Source organism: Motacilla alba, chromosome 1A (assembly GCF_015832195.1).
Source record: "Motacilla alba alba isolate MOTALB_02 chromosome 1A, Motacilla_alba_V1.0_pri, whole genome shotgun sequence".
Classification (NCBI taxonomy): Eukaryota; Metazoa; Chordata; class Aves; order Passeriformes; family Motacillidae; genus Motacilla; species Motacilla alba.
This window is the reverse complement of record NC_052031.1, coordinates 8,520,246-8,535,987: the sequence shown is the minus strand read 5'-3', so window position 1 is coordinate 8,535,987 and position 15,742 is coordinate 8,520,246. Positions and strand designations below refer to the sequence as shown.

Sequence of the window (15,742 nt, the reverse complement as noted above, 5' to 3'; positions counted from 1 at the left end):
CTCAGAGAACCCTTGCCTTATCACATGGGAAGAGGCTGTCTGCAAGCCCAGCAGTACTCAGGGGACCAAGGGAGTTACAGATCAACATCAAATATTTCAGACTTCACCCAGACAAACTAATGGACACTACCAGGCATTCACACAGAATTAACCTCCTGCTTTCACTTCAGGCAAAGCTTTCAAAGAAAAGAGCATCCCTTGGAGACCTGTGGCTAACAGCATCAACCAGGCCAAGCCTCCTCTTCACCAGCCAAGAGAAGTTTTGGCAGCAACTTGAGCAATAACAAGACGAGGACTTTAATCCCCTTTAATTGTGTGATCCCGTTGGGGATTTGTACTGCTTCAAAAGCAGTGGCTGCTGTGGTTTTGAGTCACCTGATCTACAGTGTTTTCCTCTCTGTTTTCACAGCACTGGTACTGGCCAGGAGAGCACTGTGCAGATCTACCAGCAGCTTTCAAAGGTCAGCAGAGCACTGCCTGGCTTCCCAGCCACCATGAGGCTATCTCAGGGCCTGGCTCTCCCAAACATCCCGCATCTTCCTAGAGAGGTTGCTAATTACCAGACACTCATTATCTGTTGTAATAACCCAAAGATTTAAATAAAAAAAAATTAAAAGGTGAGGGACAGAAAAAAGAAAAAATTCTCAGAGAACGGATTTCCTGGCTTCAGTTCCTACAAGGAGACATTTTCAACTGCCTGTCAAATTCATATCACTATGCCTATCCTCAGCACCCTCCTGCCTTGTCACATTTATCTGGAGAGGTGGTGGAAGGATGTTGGCTGAAGACTGTTTGGGCCTCCAAGAAGGAAAGGGAAAATATGCCTGATGCCATTCAAGTCTGATAAGTCAGTAGGAGGCTGCAGAAGAGCTGCTCTGTCACAAGAGGCAGGAGCAGTGCTGAACACTTTCCAACCTACCCCTGCAGCTGAGCAACCAGGAGGAATGTGGGAGAGGCAGGACTGGGGGACAGTGAGGGGATTAGGAAATACAATACCAGGATTCTTCTTCCATTTCCTCTCACAAGGTAATTGGTCATGTCTAGCTGAGACAGACCCCTTGTCTAGACTGGCTGCTGGACTGAACAGTCAGACCAAATCCATAATTTCATAAGGTCTGGTGAAAACAACCTTCACAAATGAAGTAGATGAAATGAAGTAGGGCAATGATAGAGTGAATAAGGAATCTTGCTAATGACCCAGAGGTAGACGAGAGCCTTATTTATACTCTTGCTGAGAGCTGTTCTGGTCTATTCAGCTGTGTATTTGATCATTCAGCTAAGAAATCAGCATGATACAAGGGATCTAAAATTTCAGTTGCTTAAACCAGAATATTTAAAGTAGCAAAGCAAAGAAGTCTACAGACTTATTTCATTGTAAGCCAAATTATACACCATATACCATACAATACCAAGAGAATTAATGGTTTATTAGGCAAAGAACACTACTGTGTAGATTTCTTACAGCTTCAGTTTTCTGTTGCACAGGCAGCCCCTCTGGGTTGGTCATCCAACCCACAGATTGTGGGGTACATAATGACAGATCTCAGTCTGGGCAAGTAATAATCCCTTTATTCCTTCCATGAGGATCTTCCCTTGATTCCATGTATCAGTGATAGAACAAGGTGGAACAACTTTAAATGAAATAGGGTAGGTTTAGATTAGATATTGGAAAGAAATTATTCCCTGTGAGGGTGGTGAAGCACCAGCACCCAAAGAAGTTATCCAAAGAAGCTGTGGATGCTCCATCCTTGGAATTGTTCAAGGACAGGCTGGATTGGGCTTTGAGCAACCTGGTCTAGTGGAAAGTGTCCCTGCCCATGGCAGGGGCATTGGAATTGGATGGTCTTTAAGAGCCCTTTCCACCCAAACCACTCTGTGATTCTTATCCTGTTTCAGGTTAATCCATTTAGAAACTTTAGACGTCATTTCTTATATTCCAGAATTTTACCCAGCCTTGAAGAAAAGAAAAAGCTATTTCTATAGCAGCATAGGAAGCCTGCACCACAGGCAATCAGCCAGACAGGTCACATCTCAACACTGTCTGAGAACAGCGCCAGTGGAATAAATATAGCCAAGGTGTGATACATATAGGAGTTAAAAAGAGACTTGTGTACTAAGTGGCTGCTTGACACAACACCAAAATTCTCCTGTTTTGGGGGTTAGGTCTCAAACATTTACCACTTAGGATAGAGATTTCTTTGTCGCCAGCTAATAAAGACCAATCAGCTGCTAAACTTCAGCTCAGGAATATGCCACTAGTGATGGATGACAATCAACACCTCCTTAGTGACCAGAATGCAACACATTGCAAAGTCCTGAGACACTGTCCCTGCACTCAGGCTCAGAGACCTTTTTCAAAGTGTTCATTACTCTCATGCACAAGGCATAGGAATCCCTCTATGGACCAAGGGAATATGTACATTAAAAGACAGAACTACAAGTTTCATTTTGAACTCTGAATGTATGTGTGTAAGGCAAGTATGCGCAGAAATGACTTACTAGAAAGGAAGACATCTGGGTTAGATGTTCTCCTCACTTAGTTAATCACATGGAAGTGTCATTCCAAAGAACTTTGTGTATTAAGCCAGAGAAAAGTGCTTTGTTCAAAAGTGATATGCACATACCAAATGTGAGAAGGAGAGTTCCCGTCTGACCCACAGAATCCACCATTTACCCTGTTATTTATGCAAGCTGCTGTCAGGTCATTTTTTAGACACTCACACAGTATTTTCCAATCTATGATGAATGCTAAACAAGATGAGGGCTATTCCTTGACATGGCACACTAGTGAGAAAGTTAAATTACCTCTTTGTGAGTTCCAAGTTCAATGTATCCACAGAGAGGGTGAAACGCTCCCGTGCCACAGACATAAACATGGGTCCGGTTGTACGGCTGAAGAACACGGATAAAATTGGCACATTCTGTCTGTTGGGAAAAGAAAGATAAAGGTTACTTTTTATGTTTATTCTTCTTTTTCACGTTATACATTCTACTAAGCTACAGCCATAGCACCGGTGTACTTAAAACTACTGTAGCAGAGACTGTTTACAAAGTAGTTCAAAGCTGTGACAACTACAATTTGACAGTGGCTATCTACCAGGCAGTTCATCAATCAGACTTGAAAACCTAATTCTGCTGTAAGGCTTACAGCCACAGACGCTGTGTGCTCATAGCATGGTTTGGAGCGTATCTCTTCAGCCTGTGTCGTAGCAAACAACACCTGCCAACAATTGGGCAGAGGTCGCAGAGCCACTGGGTTTGTCCGGCTACCAGTCCTCCTGCCTTTGCTTCCCAGCTCAGGGGGCTCTAACACCAAAGATTACATGACTAAAGTAACTGTGGTGGGCTGAAAGGTTTCAACACACTTCAAAGGGTATGATTTGTCTCTGCACCAGCCACATCTTACTGGTGACTTTTGTTTGGTCATTTCTGAGTCCAATGGGCTATCCTGGCTCTAGCTGGGCTTGGTCCTTGCTGGGAAGCACAGGCAGATGCTATGTGCTCCAAAGATGATACATGGCTGGAGGAAAAGGCTTGTTCTAGCTTTCCCCAAAATGAAATTAATACAGAAACACAAAACAAGTAGTTCAGAGGGAATACACAAGATCTGTTCATACTTTCTAGACATCACCCTACTCCTAAGTGAAAGTCCAGAAAAAATATTTCCCTCCCATGACCCTTTCCTTCTTCTCTTAATATAGAAACAGAACAGCACAAATCTTCCATATACACCAGTATTAGAATATTTCCAGCGCTCAGCAAAGGTGTTGCTTAGGTTTTGACTGCTGTAAATATAATGGTAGAAACAACAGAATATGAGGTTGAAATTCTTGAAGCGGAGAGCTGAGAGTGTTTTTGAGCTGGAATCTACCTCAGTAACTGAAAAGCTAGACAGAAATTAGGAGGTTTTTTTGAGACAAAATGAGGACATTTTATTTTACAGCAGGAAATGTTTACCTTTATGGGGCTAGGCTCTAGACACATGACGTAATCTGTGTTAAGCAAAACATGTAAAAGTTGTATTGTATACACGTATGAACCTTAAATATACTTCCTAAAGAAAATTTGTGGTTCCAGGGAAAAGCTATTGAGTCTGAGATTTTCTTTTAACCCTAACTGAAGCTGTCTGCAAACTGCTCTACTTCTCTGTTTCTTTAAAGAATTATAATGACGTTACACTTAGGATACTCCCAAAAAAAAAAAAAGAAGCATTTTAATGTGAAAAAAGAGGATTTTATGAAAGTATTGCCTGGTATACAATTTTGAGCTAAGTCCATTCATCTCTCAGCTGCATTTATTACATCAAAGAAAAATCTAGCATGATTGCTGCCTGCAATATTGAATTATTTAAAGCATTAATGTTTAAAAACTAATAGAAATGTACTTTTTTTTTAAAGAAAAAAACTTAGGACATTAGTTCAGAAGAAGTGTAACAACAGCTTACTAATGTATTTTATGCACTTAGTAACAAACACACAGATATTCATAAATCTCAGCAATAATAAAAAATATACCTACCTGGGCATCTTTCCCAGCTAATTTGCATAATTCTACCTTTTCTTTTGCTGCAGGCCAGTAAATCTGTAACACAGTTAAAATAAGACAAAGATTATGAAGATTATAACCCATCCTGTGACTGATAGATTAATTATTACATGAATAAACAGTTAAAACAGATTTATGTGTGTTGAAAGACCTTGCCTGTAAATGGAAATTAACATGACTTCAAATACAAGATTCCATCACAAAAAGTTAAGAGGTTTTAAATCAACCCCCCGATCTTTGTATATTTCTTCATTGGCTACATGTACTACTAAAAAACATTAAGTTATCAGGCCAGGGCACCTTGTCACCATTATGTGTTTCTCTCAAAGTTATGATGAGCCAAATTGTCTGGAAACTACGCTGATTGCAAAGCCAGGCAAATTACATTTGTGAAGAATTCAGGCCAGTGGATTTGGCATAACTGTTATAAAAAAATACTTAGCTCTTTCTGCCAATTTTGAAATGAAAAGAATTAGGATCAAAAAATTAAGGATACCTCAAGGGAAATTTGTAGAACAAAAAGCACATTTGACAGAAATCAACAGTGCATGGTTTAAAAATGTCACCCATCAACATTAACTGAGTTTACTGAGAAAATGAAACAGAGGCTTACAGTAGAATCGTGGACCTTAGGTAAGTGGCATTAAATGTTGATACCATTTCTCTTTCTTTTTTAATCTGCCCTGAAGAATTCTATACAACAGGTTTTGATGTAGATGAATCTAGGTGGCAAAATACTATCAATTACTGTAATCCAAATTATGTTAGTGAAGAAACATCAATGAACAACAGTTCAGGTTCTGTCTCATTGACTTCAATTAAGCAGTCAAGACTGGATATGATTTAATACATATTTGATTCTATTAAATTTAAAATAGAAGCTAAATACAAATTCTTCTACAACCACCCTGATAAAAATGGGTATTTTATACTTCTTATTTTGACAAGGCAAAACTATTGTTATTTCTCATAACTAACAGTAAAAACACCACAAATCACACTAATTTTTAAGCAGTATTGATTAGTACATTGACTCAAGTCCCAGGCACCAGTCAGCAGGTCATTAGTAGTCACAAATGCTTTTGCTTTGGAGTAGTCTCCAATCACTCTTTATAAAACCTTAAATTGCAAATAAGTAAGAATGAAGAATTCTTTTAATATATCAGAAATAGAAACATCATCAAGGAAGGATGCACAACCCAATGGCATACAAGAGGAGTTGACTGCTGTCATATTTATTCCTTTTCACCCAGCTCTTGGCACCTTGTAGGAAGTGGCTTGACATACACAGGCTCAGACTTACAAGGGTAGGGAAACAGCCAGTGTCCTGTGTCAAGTACTTTTATCACTTCCCAAAACCTATGGTCACTGTTTCTCTCAGTCTGGAAACACTTTTGATTTTACTTCTCCCTCTTTCATTCCCAGTGAAAATGGATGTACTGGATTTCTGCAAGGAAATCATTTTTCCTCTCACGTGAATTTAGTTACCTTTCTGATAAAAACCTCTTAGTAGAGATAATGTAGTTTAAGTTATTTAAACCTTAACCCTCTACAACAATATTTACACGGAGTCAGGGATAAGACAGTGTAACAGCACTGCAGCATAGGAGCACAACTTTGCTCTCCCAGAGCATTTTCTCAGAATGATGTGGTCATAGAATCCAGGTATGAAAATGCAATCTGAAATCAGCCATGCCAGGGTGTGTGGGTGGCACTGTGCACAGTGCCAGGAAGCCCAGAGGAAAGGACTGGGAATGTCAGGAAGGGCTGGAGGTAGGTCCAGTCTGGTCTCTGCCTGGGCAGAGTGGGATGAGTCTCGATAGCAACACAAGTTAAGTTTAAGAAGAAAAGCTGATGAAAAGCTACCAGTGTAGAAAGGCTGATGAGAAGAAACAGACAGAGGAATGTAAGATCATGGATCTCCAAACACATCTGGCCAAGGAGATTTGTCTGAGCTGTCAGCTGTCTTGTGCATAAACTTCATGCCCAATTCTGCCCAAGATCCCTGAATCATTTACAGGAAAGGCTAAAGGCCAAGGGGCTTGGGAGATGTTTGGCCAAAGTTTAGTTATCCAGTTAGGCAGACAAGACATCCCTTTGTAGGCTTTTGAAAATGGCCAGCTCTCCTTGCCAAATACACAGAAGAACTGGAGGAGTTAAAAACAGAGACATCTGGTTCGAGGCATCAAAAGTGTTAATGGACTTGACTTACCCTCAATTCTTCTACAGATTCCTTCATGGGAATTAGCATTTTTCCTACAAAGCTGAAATACACACACTCCCACTTCTATGGCAATTGACCACAGATAATTATATTAAAAAATCAATTGTTTTACTCTCTACTTACTCAACAGCCTCAGTATTTAGCATTATATAAGGCCACATTAGACAATGAAAAGTGAAGCTCAGTGATCCAACTTGAAAATCAATTTGCAATTATATATGGGGTAGTAAAAGTGATATTTATTTGCTTTACATATGAGAAATGAGAGGTTCCCAGAAACTGTCAGTTCTAAATTGTAATAGATCAAGAAAATTGCATAATAAATAATGAGTTGATGTGCTGAGCAAGAAAAGATAAACCCCATTTTTTATTACAGGACATGCTGTGTAACAGTACCACAGGTCTGGCTCCCTCAAACACTGGCACAAATAATGTTACGCATCTGTATTGACTTTTCTGTAGGGGGTGAAATTAAGTTTTACTATTATATTTTATTCCGATTAGTTACTTAGTTTTACAATATCCCAAAAAAGTAAGACTGCATGCTCCTGTAGTTTCTGTTAGATTTAAAATAATTGAGCTGTTAAATGGTTTGAAGCTTTGAAACTGGTATTTTTTTTTTCTATTTACATGTTTTATTTACAATGGTAACAGCTAACCAACAAATTCTTTTTTTTACCAAACTCCTCAATAAGCAAAAACTTCAAGGAATGGGAACAAAAGACAGATAATCAGTCACTATATATTAAAGGTGACAACAAAATTGACTTGTTATAGCCATTCTGTGTTAAAATAAGTACAAATTATATATTTAATATACTTTATAGTATATATATCTGTATTAGAAATCTCTTAGAAAAATCTTAGAATAGCTAAGAAAAATCTTAGAATAGCTTAATGGAGTTACTGAATTTAAGGCAAGAATGCAACTAGTTGGAATATGTGAACCGTATACTTAAATAGGATTCTTTCCTTAATCTTCAGTTTATTTTCCTTTTAAAATAACCATATCAAAATTCCAAAGGTTGGCTACTGTCATGATTTCCAGATTTTATCTTCTAGTGCCCAATTTAAGAAAAAAAAAACAACCTTACCATTACTTTTAAATCACTCTTCAAATATTTTCTTAAATTTAGCAACAGGAAAGAAATTAAATTCTCCTAATAAATGAAAGTTAATAAGCTCTTTTCTATCAGAGAGAAAGAATATGTCCCAGGAGTATGAAATTAAGCAGTACATCAGCGTAGGACAGATAAGGTAACACTTTAAAGGGTAGCTGGAAATTGATTTCTGATTAAAACAAAACATTTAAAACCACAAAGGTCTTTTCCAAATCAGGAGCAGCAAATTTCTAAGAGTAACATTTTCCTGTCTACTAAATATGCATTTTTACTATTTAGAAAGGAATGAAAAGGAAAGCAAAATTTTTTAATGTGCATTACTATATATATATATATATATATATATATATATATATATATATATATATAGGTATGTGGATGATAAAAAGAAATATATATATACATACATACACGTGAGTATATATCTATGTGTGTGTGCATATATATATATATATATATATATGTATAAAACATATATGGATCCACCCTTCTCATTCCAAAAGAGCTTAATTTCAGCTGCTATCTGTCATGAATTAATAATACTGGTATTTTATTAATTTTTTTCTATCTATCTTTCTCTATCGGATTTTGTTCCTAAACTAACCCTTCAGACTATAAATCCTTAGAAGAAGGGATTCTCAAAAATAAAACAGTGAAGTCTGATTACAAAAAAAAAAAAAGTGTGAAATTACAGCTTTTTTCAAGAATCACTTCTAATTAGTCTTCTAAATCTAGGATGGTGCAGGACTTCATAAAATCGGTAGAAAATGCTATATATTGTCACAATACAAATGAGGAAGATCATAAGCTACTCAAACAATTTGAAAACTCATTGGTCTTTATCTGTTGGTAAGGTTTCAAAACAATTTTTTAGTTAGGGAAGAAATAACACAAGTTTCCAATGAAAATGGAGTGTGGTAGAGAAGACAATATAACTTGGTAAACAGACATTGGTTCACTCTAAGATTGCACTTTAGTAGCCCAGCTACCAAGTGCATTAAGGTTCTAGAGGTGCTCTTCCTCATGGCTCCACTTAGGTATTTACTAAATTGTCACATGGAAACTGATTAGCTCAGCTCCAAAAAACAGGCATTAGTACAAGAAAAAAAAAAAAAAAAAGGTCTGATACGTAAAGAACTTGAGGTAGAAAGTTACTTATTAAGTCCCTCAAGGAACAGAGCTCATCCTCTTTCACGTACACTTCAGTAGCCTTGGTAAAAACCCAGAACTCTGCCACAACCCATGCTGGTGACAGAAAGTTGGGAAGCATCACTAATACAAATGGAGTTAAATTATGCAGGAAGAATCAAAGGGCTCTGAAGACCAGAATTATAAACAGCCAGAGGAAATGGGTATAAACTGCTCATAAACAAATACATATCAGATTGTGGGTTTTAACAAAAATTAAATCTGAAACATTGGAGTAACAAGGATCTGTTCCATGGCAACAACATTCCTAAAGAAGCTGAATGAAGTATCCCAAAGGGCCACTTACAACAGCTGAGTTATGAAAGGAATAACTGCTCCATGAGGTAGGTGGTGCTGATAGCAGGGAGTGAGACCAATTGACCAGTGTGACTCCTTCCAGTTTCAGGTCCCCCAGATAGCCACGCTCATGCTAGCAGCAAGCACTTGAGTGTGCCATTGAGGCTGTCGGCTTTCAGCAGCCCTGGGGCTTTCACAGGAGCCTCTCCTGTGCCTGATGCTGTGCACGTGCTGCAGCACTTGTCTATCAGAGCAGCCCCTGGTACCACACCCCCACAAAGTGCTCTGTTAGTGGCGCATGGAGCCCCAGCAGGATGTGTCCCCACTAGGAGTGAAGGACGTCAGCTGACCAGCACCTCTCAAAACACTCATATGCCAAATCTGGGGCCTGGGAAGAAAGGGATTGTTCCCTTCCTATTTTAAAGGAATAAAAAGTGATAAAAGCATTTAGATGAAAATACAGATTTTAAACAACTGCTTGATGAAGCAAGAGAAGGCCAGCTTTCTTATTTCATTGTATGTACTAGATATTCATTATACTGATGCTTGAGGGAAGGTATGCAATAAAGTTACAGCTTTCTGGACATCAAAATGTCTTATTAAGGCTTTGTGAAGCATGTACACTATAACTCAGAAGCTTAGGCTCATTGGTATGGATAAATTCCCCATATGACAGTCCCAACTGCAGTTTCGAAGAACAAAGCCAGATTGAGTTGTAAACCCTTTGTCACATTGGCATAAGCAATATACTCCCCCTGAGAAACTCTTCTCCATTAAAAACTACCCCCCTGTGTGAAAAAAAAAAGAAAAAAAAGGATTCATGACTTAGCTCAATGGGACCATAAAATGAGTACAGTAAAGAGGGCAACATGAGCCAAACAGACTGAAGTAAACCAGGAGACAGTCTAATCCTAGTTGTGTTATTGCCTTACTATATGTGACAGTCAGGTCTCAATTTTCCCACCAATAAAATGACAATAATGTGACTTTCTTTTTTTAAAATTTATTTTCTTGATTTTCTGAAGAACTTTGTAATTCATAGCTCAAAAATCAGAAGCAAAGAAAAACAGTAAGATCAAGGAGCGCTGAGAAAACATATGACAGTGATCCCATAAGAATGTCACCCTGCTGCACAAGACAATATCACAAATGTCATGCCCCAATGCAATAAGAGTGGGTGTTCATGGATTGCATCCTGAGAACTAGGACATTTGTCACTGCTATATACTGACCCCAGGTCACTTCACTGAAAATTACTGCAAGCACTAAAAATTTATTGAATTTCCCAGAAAACACTGGAAAGAATTTAATGCTTTCTCTGTATTATTTTGTGGAAAACAAAGAGTGTTACAATTATCACAGAATCACAGAATATTCTGAGTTGGAAGGGACCTACAGGGATCATTAAGTTCAACTCTTAAATGAATGGCCTGTACAGGGACTGACCGTGTGACCTTGACATTATTAGCACCATGCTCCAACCAACTGCACTAATTAATGAGAAAATGATCTGATTTTAGCACACCATATTCGTATACCAGTTGTTCTCTAAATATCTCACATCTGCTGCATTAATGTGGGCAGTGTAGAAGTCCACAGCTTGGGGAACAGGACAGATTGTTCTTACACACAAATCCTAACAGGAAGGTTACCCCAAGCAGGTCTTGTAACTGACTCCCACTGTAATTGCTGTACTCTGGAATTCAACATTTTAAAGCCATCAGCAAACAAAAGAAGCTGATATATCTAAGTTCCTCATCTAAATTTGTTCCTGTATTTGAAAACTAACCAGGCTGTCCTTAGAGTTTTTTCATCTAGCTTTCTTTATATCAGTTTCATCAAGGTTCAACTGACTCCCAGAAATACTTAAGAGATCCTTAAAAGCCAAGAATCTATCTTTAATATTTTTTATATCTGCCACAGACTTTCACCTGAGGTACTATTTCCCATCCTTGCAACATGCATCCAGGAAATAAACTGACCAAAATTTCCGTCTCAAATTATTTCATAGTAACAGAAAATTGGATCTCTGATAGATATAATCTGATGTAACAGAAAGAAGGAAAGAGAGAATATGAGGCTTGTTTCAAAGTGATTTACAACACAGCAGGAATGCCAGTGTCAGTGTACAGCATTCTTTATTTTCATGGTGCTGTCAAACTGAGTAAAGTGCACTGGAAGTCAGAGGAAAATCAAAGTTGTGTATTTGGAAGACACATTCACAAGATTTTGGTAGCTTTAATTTGGCAGGTGGCTGTTAGAGTGAAACTTCATATTAGAACCAAATGAGCTTTAATATTGCATCTGTCTGTGACAAAGCAACATCTCCACATGCCTCAGTTCTCCTCTTAAACTGATCTCCCACACAACTTAAGTAGCAGCCAATACTTCCATCCTCAAGGGTTTTTGAAAAGTGAATTTTCATGTGTATGTTATGAGCACACGTGAAAGCTTAAAGAAAATAGACCAGATACTGATTTCATTAACACTGGATGAAATCTTAAAAGGCTTCAGTGTTTCTACACCTAATTTTCCACAGTGTAACCACAGCAGACTTCTGAATACTGTCTGTTTCTCCTAAAAGGAAACCATACACCAGGATTTTTAGGGTAAATGGCATTGCTCCTGACATGTTTATCACTTCAGACTAAAAACAAATCTTACCACTGAAAAAGCCAATGACCAATATAAACAAATGTTTTCAGAGAGCAGGATACTGGCCATTCTTTATAGCTAAACACATGGGTAAAACACAAAAATGACAGCGGATGTTTATGGAAATATAATTTATGGCAACAATGCAAAAGGAAATAACAGAGACACTCTCTTCCACCTAGAACCGCTGTCATTCTGGATTCATACTGCTTTCTTCACGTTTTGCTCCATCTGTGCTTTTGTGTCTGTAAACACTGTTCAAAAGCTTTCACTTTGTCTACACAGGTGCCTAAATTTAAGTCTGCCAAACAACTCTGTAGAGTAAATAGCTCCAAGGTAAGACTCCTCCAAGGGCTTGCAAGCACAAAGGTATCACCTCTGCCTCTGGAAGTCCCTAACCTGAAGTTTCACTGGGTTTATCCTAGATTATCCTGCTGCCCCACTTTCATAAGTTTAGATACCTCCAGTGGTTTCCACATAATTCTCTGGCCTTCAATAACGTTTCCTGGCAAACTTTTTCTTCTGACAGGTCAAGAAAGCTTCACTCTCAGACTGTCTGCAGTTTTGCTGACAGGCAGGAAGCTAACTTCCTTTGAGCTATAGAATAAGCAGCGCATATTTTTTAAGAAGGACCAACTTGGTATTACTGTGTTTCAAGGCTGCAATAAACACCTCAGACTCTGTATGTATTCCGGAGGCTCAGTCCTGATGGCAAGAACCAAAGCCTCCTTTCAGTATGGGCTAAATTCCCACTGGGTTCATTCCTAATTGAGACCACGCTTATACAGACTGACAGAAAGTTTCTCAGAGCAATGAATGTAAAATTCTGCTCCTATATCTCAAGGGTGCTGTTTTACATAAATATGCATATGTATTTGCATACATGTTCCCCTTCCTGCAGAGATGGGTGGGTCACACTGCAAACAGTGCTGAAATACAAGCCCACTTGAACTGCTGGCAAGCACTGGAGTTATAGAAAAAAATTATGTGCAGCTATTTCATAAGCATTTACCCAGCAGATAAATATATATTTATGCATTTGTATATTTTTTCCTGTGAAATACAGGTAATAGTCAATACAAGAGGACATTCAAGGATGTCACAAGACGGCTGCACATGCCAGAAAAACAGTAGCAACTACAAACCAAGGATGCTCCAAGTGATGATAATTTGTGACCCAGAGCCAGAGCACACTGAGATGGATGAAAACAACTTGCTCCAAAGCTGCTATTGGGGATCTGACATGTTTATCTATTTGGCCCACATGGGGCTGTGTCTTCTAGCACTGACAGCTCCTGCAGGTTGGCAGCTTTTCAAAAGCTTGTCAGGCCTTGATAGCATTCCTATTCCCGCGGAGCTGGGCGGGTCGCGCAGCGGATCACACCGTGATAATCGCGCTGACATGTAACCCCGTGTGCACTGTTAGCACAGCCACAGAAAGGGGCACCACTGCTTTGCAGCTATTTACCCACTGTTTGTCCAGCTGACAACATTTTGTATTTCCTATTTATTTAGCTTAAGGAGTAAAATAGAAAAGGCTTTAAGCAAACTCACGAGAAAATTCAATGTACTAAAGTAGTGTTTCCAGCAGCATCCCAGAGCCTGGTGTTCCTACAGAATTTCTTCTCCAGCTTTCTGGCCTCTCATGCTATTAAACATCCTTTTGTTTTACACAGCACTTCTGGTGGTAATGGCACAGACGCCTTCAGTAGAACTGCTTTTTTTCACTGATCATCTTTATTTTACTCATAGGAAGAAATCACAATTCTTCCAGTTTGCAAACAGCCTGCAGAATTTTTCAGGCATGTAAGGATCGTTCAAAAAAAAACAACTATGGCACTTGATATTGCCACTGCAGCAACAGGAGCTAAAGGCCTCTGTAGAGGAAAACTTCAGAGAAAATATATCCCTGCTACAGAAAGATGATTATCCATTGCTAAACTATATATTTATTGACTATAATCACTTTAGCTTTCTGCATTCGCCTGTCATTCTGGAAGACTTGCTTATTACACTGTGGTACTTACTGTTGTTTTATAATGAGGTTTGCAAGCACTGGAAATTGGACAGACTTTTTTTAAGCTGCCAGCTAAGGAAGTTTTCAACCTATTACACAATAAATTGAATAACAACTACAATGATTTAAGAAATTGAGACTCCAGCAGAACTATTGATTTATTTCATAAGGAAAAATACACCAGGAAATAAAGCCATAACTTAATATATGTAAGTCAAATTAACTAATTTAGGTAAATAAATAGGTTTTAAAAAGGAAGTCATTAAATTATATATATGTATACATTAGAGAAGGGAGCAGGATACAATGCTTTGGATGCTTCTTTGAATACTATTCCAGAAATGTCTTAATACAGCTTCAGACTCTAAAATATAATCTTGCCAAGTAATTATATCCACATATGAGAATAAATTGGGGATTCTGACTTGGCTTTTGGAGGTATCAGTAGCTCCTAACAAAACAAATATCTGAAATTGAGAGCTTTATTAAAATAAGATGAATCTACCCAGCACAGAGCATTCCAAAGTTAATGTTCAGTTTTGTTTTAAAGAAAGGAAACCCTAAACTATGAACAATCTTGCATTCTAGTCTCGAAGTTGTTATACCTCTCTTGCCCCCTCAGCTTGCTTTTAACACTCCTTCCTCAAAGTCATTAATAAACACATCATTTACAGGCAGAAACTTATTATTCTAATCAATTTCTACTCATTTTAGTGGCTGTGTATAAGCAGATTATTTTTTCCAGACGACTCGTACTCCAGAGGAGTACAAAGGACACACTTCAGACCCTTGTAGTCCCAACATGTGTGGTTTCCTCACGCTGGGAAAGCCTGGAAGCAAGCCGCCTGGCCCAGCGCCAACCCAAACTACGGTCAGTCTAAACACAGCACCGGCAAATGCTACTTTCTGACACTTCCCTGCTACTGTAGAGTATCTTCCAGCATCCTCCTCAGCACTGAGATTTATACACAGCTCCTCACGATACTTCCTTCATCTCATCCCTTTCCTCCACTGAAAAGATTCAACCAGCCAAGCGCAGTGGAATTAAAGAGAAACACTTGTGTGACACTGCCTTGTTTCACCTGGGCATTTATGCAACAAGATACATTTATAAAGTTATTGAATACCCATGGAGGCCTTGGAAATCATCACACCAGGATGCTCTGCAAGGCTTCTCAAGTCACTTCTTCCCACTTAGATATATTTTGCCTCATGTGGTTTTTTTTCTGAGAAGTTAAATATTATCTAAATAGTTAAACTATTATTAGTTTACTGCTAAAAGAAGTAGAAATACTTGAACCTGCACACATATTTAGTCTAAATATGCAAGTGGTTAGGAATTTTATTCCCTCCTTTCAGGTTACCACAGATATGTAAGCATGCATTTTCTATTTGTTATAGGAAATGCAAATTTTCCTTCCAACACAGAGTCTTTTCTCTGTAACATCTATACCACTGTCTGACTGCAGGTTAGGTCTCCTGGCTCTGTGTTCTGCTCTTCTTGGAAAGCACCAGGTCCATAATGATCAGTGGGGGCTTGGCCAAAGGCAAAATGTCACCAGCTTGGACTGAGGGGCAGCTTACTCAGGGTGCTGCCACCTCCAGCAAGGTCTGGGCTCATAAAGACCCACTGAACATAATGAGAGGTGACAGCACTCAGCACCTCTCGGGAGGCAAGCAGCATCCCACAGAAAC

The 15,742-nt window shown here is 38.6% G+C and overlaps 1 protein-coding gene across 3 annotated transcripts in view; it reads right to left on the bottom strand.

Moving 5' to 3' along the window:
- Window positions 1-15,742, bottom strand: part of SEMA3D (semaphorin 3D) — a 144,497-nt gene that overhangs the window by 60,227 nt on the left and 68,528 nt on the right. For all 3 annotated transcript variants that reach the window (XM_038153514.1, XM_038153515.1, XM_038153513.1), the window contains 2 exons: window positions 4,519-4,581; window positions 2,806-2,925 (listed from right to left, as the gene is read on the bottom strand). In XM_038153514.1, the coding sequence (XP_038009442.1) occupies window positions 2,806-2,925; window positions 4,519-4,581 (183 nt within the window). The remainder of the gene's footprint in view (window positions 1-2,805; window positions 2,926-4,518; window positions 4,582-15,742) is intronic.